This window comes from Theobroma umbraticum, unplaced genomic scaffold, assembly GCF_002168275.2.
Source record: "Theobroma umbraticum cultivar Fairchild unplaced genomic scaffold, ASM216827v3 scaffold_81.0, whole genome shotgun sequence".
Classification (NCBI taxonomy): Eukaryota; Viridiplantae; Streptophyta; class Magnoliopsida; order Malvales; family Malvaceae; genus Theobroma; species Theobroma umbraticum.
Genome location: NW_018397268.1, coordinates 1,670,822 through 1,676,760, shown reverse-complemented (window position 1 = coordinate 1,676,760; position 5,939 = coordinate 1,670,822). Strand labels below are relative to the sequence as shown.

At 32.4% G+C, this 5,939-nt stretch overlaps 1 protein-coding gene across 1 annotated transcript; it reads left to right on the top strand.

Annotated features, from left to right (window-relative positions):
• The first annotated feature begins 1,768 nt into the window (after positions 1-1,768).
• LOC110425471 (uncharacterized) lies at positions 1,769-2,373 on the top strand. The gene is made up of 2 exons (XM_021440404.1): positions 1,769-2,014; positions 2,287-2,373. The coding sequence occupies exons 1-2, from the start codon at positions 1,769-1,771 to the stop codon at positions 2,371-2,373; spliced, it is 333 nt and encodes a 110-aa protein (XP_021296079.1).
• Positions 2,374-5,939: the final 3,566 nt, after the last annotated feature.

Genomic DNA, 5,939 nt, shown 5'->3' with positions numbered 1-5,939 from the left:
ATGATACATTGCTGGTTCAATATTTGGTTAATTTTTTTTTTAATGTTCAATTCAAATTTGTTTGTGTGGCACAATTGGTTTAGTTCATAAATTCTAACCTGACCCAATTCGTCCTTGCAATTGTTTTTTTTTTGCTTTTTTATTATTAATTTATTGACAGAATCAGAGATTAAAAAAATTTAATGAACAATTAAAGAAATAAGTGCAAAAGAAAGTAAGTGACAAATAGGCAAAACCCAATTTAAAACCTTATACTAATTCTTGTAAGGATACATACAATGCTAGCTCTATTTTAGAGGTCAATTAAATACCTTCATTTTTTTTTTCTTTTAAGAGGGCAAAATGCCAAATATGACTGACCATTCAATTTTTAACAGCTCAAGACACCATAAATGCAAAGTTTTGAGTTTATCCAATGATTTAAATGGTTATTCCCAGAATAAATTATATGGTAAGTGTCCTTTGAATAGATAAATATATGGTAAGTATATATGGGAAAAATAAGGTAAAACAGCAGACAGTGAAGAACCTGCCATTGCTGATCAAATTAAGCAGTTACACAATCAATGTTGACTCGGGAATTTTAGCTAATATAAGACAGCGAAATCCATTTGGATTTTTTTTTTTTGCATGTATAGCACTATTAATATTTCTCTATTTGCTCAACAACCCGAACTTCTTGGTTAATAGCAATACCATCCTTCGAATAATGGATATTGTTATTGAAATCCAAGATTTTGAAGTGTTTTTTCTTTTCTAGGACCCTCTCCCCTTAATTCCCCCTTCTTAAATCCTTGTACCATGTTTGAAATTTTGGTTATTAGATATTATATATAAAGAACAAATATTGTCTCTGACTTTGTTAAGATTTTAGAATGTTCTTAATTTGGAAAAATCAAACTTTTTCAATAATGTATTTTATATGTAGTTTGAGTTATATTTTTTTATTTTAAGTGACGTAATGCTTAAACTTTACATATTCGTCGAAGGAAAACATAACGGCCGACATATATTCTCTTCACTTACTCTTAAGTTACTTCCAAAACAGTAAGTTTTGTTTTATTGTTTTTGCTTTATAACTAATATATATATATATATATATATTACACTTATTTGGGTTAATCTGTACAATGATGGAGAACATTTAAAAATTGAAAAAGAAAAACAGTTGTAAATAAGTTATTTAATAAATTAACCTTTGAAATTTGTATATACAAACTGACAAGTATAAAACTTTTATCTTCACTTTTATATATCTTTGAAAAGAAAAATGAAACAAATGAAGATTAAAACCAATCAATTACTTAAAAGTTAGCTCATGGTCAAATTTAATTAATACTAATTACATGATTTCATTTTTTTCTCAATATTAGAGTCAAAACCCTAAAGGCAAAAACACGTGTCGACAAAGCAAGTCAACTAAAAAATCCTATATATATTTTCATGCAACGTACATTTCTTCGTTCGCATTTTACATGCACGTTCATTTTGAAAATAATATTTTATATTCCCGCCATATTAACCTTGTACAAACTTCTAAAACATCTTGATTATTTATCAAACAAAAAAAAAAGACTTGCTCAGTCAATTGCTAAATACATAAGTCAAATAATTCTATAAATTAGAATTTAAATACTCCAGGGACTAATCTGAAATATTACAAAATATAGCATCCCCATAGTGCCTATATATAGTGAAATTAACGAGGTGGAAAAAACAACCACATGAAAAAAAAACCATCGCATTAAGCTTTCAATCTCTTGCAGTCATGGCTAGGGCTAGGGGGAGACCGAGACGCGCACCAAGCTCAAGCAGCTCCAACTATGAGAGGCAGTGGTCTCCGCTGACGCTGGCCACCTTGCGTAACATAAGAGAACGTCCTCATCAAAACTGCCATAGGAGGAAACCAGGGAGCACCGTCACTTACCGTGATCAATCCGATTATGGCTATGGCTGGCTGCTGCCTGGTTGGGTCGCTGAAGAGCGCCGCATGCGTACCGGCAGACTCTATAGGGTAAAAACTCATTATCATACGTACAATATGTACATACATCTCTCTCTTCATTTTGAACTATGGTTTCCATTGCCAATATCGTTTTCGTTATTGATATATCTGATTAATCCTTAATATTGTGTGTTTTCAAGTCCTTTTTGTCTCTGATATATCTGATACACTGTTTTGTGCAGCAGTATATTTAGATATAATCATATCAATTAATTAAAAATCAATAGAATATATAAATATTTGGTTTGGTGATAGTAGCATAATTCGTTTGATGGCTGCAGTATTACTATGATCCATCGGGGCGTCAGTACAGCACCAAACGCGAAATCCAACATATATGGGCTGTTTGTGGCCTGATGCTCGTTTAGTGATCAAATGATGGGAAAAGGAGAAACCATTGATTCACAAAAGATCATTCATCTCTCCTTTTTTTTTTTTTGCTTATTTTTTGATCTTTATGCCTAGTTAATTTGTGGGTTAAAGTTTTATAGGGTTCATTCGGAAGCAGCTGATGATGATTGGAGGAGTTGTTGATAGACATCTAGAGCTAGATGACTCTCTTGTACCATTGTTGTTTACTTTGGCTGTGTAAAACCCATATTGTGCCTTGGAAGAATAGGTGTAAATAAAATGAATGAACCTATTTTTAGCTTCAATCCCAAGTGTTATTGAGCATCTTTACTTATGACTCAATTATTAACTAAGGGTGATCTAAATATTGGTCTCACATTGATTGAGGTTTATACGTCTTTCCTGGCAAGGTGTCTTTGCATTCAAAGTGAACTCTACATCCAAGATTATGTGTAGATAATCGGCAATACCTCAGTAACTATGTGTTGGGTCTTAGAATTTATGGGAACAGGCTTCATCATATAGCTTATTGGGTGAAATCTGAGAACAAAAACAAAGTGCTGAAAATCAAATAATAAAAATATCAACCAAATAGAGTCTTAAAATTTTAAACAAAGAGAATTACGGAGGAAAGAAATTAATATGTATATTAACCAAATTGTTGGAAATGCAAAAGTTAAGCTGTTCAATCCCATTACCATATGGGGGGCATCTTCGTATCTCTTGAATGGAATGCAAATTGGTGTAGAAGGACATAACAATAGAGAAAGAAATTCGTGGACCTGTTCTTTCTAATATATATTATATATAAATAGTTTTTTAATTAAAATGGTACGAAAGTTAATTTTATATTTATAAGGTCACTAGTTCGATCCCATGAAATTCTTAAGTACTCAAGAGAGAGAGAGTCTATGTGGAGAGATTGCAATGCTCCACCAAGATAGGTGGCCTCAATGTGATCGTCCTCTCGAGAGCATAGTAGGAAATTGGAAACACACCTCTATGCCAAAATGGTATAAAGGCAATTGAGGATTTTATCCAATCAAATTAACATTTTTTATTAAAATAATATATATATATATAATTTTTTAATTAAAATGGTATTAGAGTCCATGTTATATCCATAAGGTCACTGATTTGATCTATGAAATTCTTGGATCCTCAAGGGAAGCAGTTTATGTGGAGACTGCAATGCCCCACCAAGGTGGATGGCCCCAGTGTGGGGGGTTTCATTGGTGATGCATTATCCTTTTAAGAGCATTGTAAGAAATTGGAAACACACCTTATGATAGTATAAAAATAATTCTAAATCTTATCCAGTCAAGTTAATTTTTTTGATTAAAATAATATCTATATATATATATATATATATGTGTGTATGTATGTGTGTGTGTGTGTGTGTGTGTGTGTGTGTGTGTTCAATTATCTCAAACATAGGAGGAGGAGATTGCCACATGATATGCTCAAACTGAAATTATTATAACAGCTTTTTCTGCTAACTGGTATCAAAGCTTGATGATAATATCAATTATATTAAAGATTTAACACAAACAAAACACTGATTAATCGAGCTGGTTAGGGTATAATTAATCACAGTACAGCCAGGCAAATTAACTTAAGAGAAATGGTGTATAGTGAGGCATGTATAGTAGGCATATTCTGTTTTTAAGCCTTGAAAAGGTTCTTTGGCTGGACATCACAGAAACAGTGACTAGGGATTCTGCTTTTCTAAATGAAATGAGACAAGTACACAAACAGAGGAATCAGCAGGAACACTAACAAAAGAAACTAATACTCTATTCCTTCTGTGTACAATTCGTAATCCAAGGCATATATTCTTTGACTACTGCAAAGGATGCAGACACATTTTCCACATATAATTCTGTGTATCATGTCTAAGAGCCCTGAATGAAGAGTGCCTCTGCCTATCAAGTTTCATTCTCCATGTACAAATCAATGAAGAGTGCCTCCCTTATTAAACAGCAGCATCGTAGCCAGAAAGTCTCAATAGCTTAACCAGAGAAAATCCGATGCAGTTAGCATTGCATGAACCCGACTTCACTCATAGATAATATAAGTGAATGAACCACGGACAACAAGTCGATCTCAGACTAACCCACCGAGTGCTTATACTACTGCAACATGACAGAGCAAAAATAAAGAGAATTAGATCCATATTAAGTAAATGCTCTTGGACAGCTGCAATCAAGTGGTTCCGCGGATTTGGTGACCATCCTCCTTTGTATGGCTTCTTACTTGCCCTTGTTCTTTCAACTGCTTGTAACTTGCAGGTTTAGTGCTAAGGGATGTAGATCGAGTCTTTATGGCTATTGTCTTCTTTTTATGGATAGGTCACTTGGATTTGTAACCATGGAAATATGGATAGGCTGAAATGATGGCTTTTTCAATAGTTGTGATGCCTCATCTTTTTGCTTTGAGGCCGAATGGTGGTTGATGTAGACGATGACGAATTCTTTGTTCATGCGTCACGCCCAGTTTTGCTAATAAGGGCAGATAGCTACGATCCATGTTTGTCCATAGGATTTGGAGATGCCATCAATAGCTATATTTTGTGATTGTATAGTTTTTTATGCCCGGATCAAGCACCAAGTCATGGAAAGTTTTTGGACAAATAAGCAAGATACTTAGAGTAGCATACGGCTCGCTGAGATTAATAAAATTATTTTTCAAAACAAATAAATACTCTTGATAAGAAACGAAGAGGGTAAAAGTAAAAAGAATCACTAAAATTCCAAAATTAAGATGATTTTCCAATTGATTAATGCAAGAGTATTTTAACCCGAAAATAAAAAATTACAATAATTTCATAATTCAAGGTCAAGAATACCATAAATGTAACGTTTTAAGCTTACCCAATGATTAAAAATTATATGGTAAGTATCCTTTGAATAAATAAATATATGGCAAGTATATATGGGAAAAATAAAGGTGAAACAGCCGACAGTGGAGCCTGCCATTGCTTATCAAATTGAGCAGTTACACAATCAATATTGACTAGGGAATCTTAACTAATATATATAAGACAGAGACAATACGTTTGGGTTTTTTTTTTTTTTTTTTGCATGTATAGCAGTATTAATGTTTCTCTATTTGCTCAACAACCCCAACTTCTTTGGGTGATTGCAATACCATCCTTCGAATAATGGATATTGTTATTGAAATCCAAGATTTTGAAGTGTTTTTTTCCTAGGACCCTCTACCCTTAATTCTCCCTTCTTGAATTCTTATTCCATGCCTTAACTTTTGGTTATTAGATATTATATATAAAGAACAATATTTTATCCGACTTTATTAAGATTTTAGAATGTTCTTAATTAGAAAATATCAAACTTTTCAATAACGCGTTTTATATGTAGCTTTAATTATCACTTTTTTATGTTGAGTGACGTAATGCTTAAACTTTATATATCAATCAAAAGATAACATAACGGCTGACATATATACTCTTCACTTAATCCTTAGTTACTTCCAAAATGGTAAGTTATGTTTTATTGTTTCTATTTTATAATTAATATATATTATGCTTATTTGGATTAATTTGTACAATGTCGGAAGAAAATTT

Coding starts and splice junctions, on each gene's coding strand:
- LOC110425471 (XM_021440404.1), top strand. CDS start 1,769: ATGGCTAGGGCTAGGGGGAGACCGAGACGCGCACCAAGCTCAAGCAGC. Junction 2,015..2,286: donor GTACCGGCAGACTCTATAGG/GTAAAAACTCAT, acceptor TGATGGCTGCAG/TATTACTATGATCCATCGGG.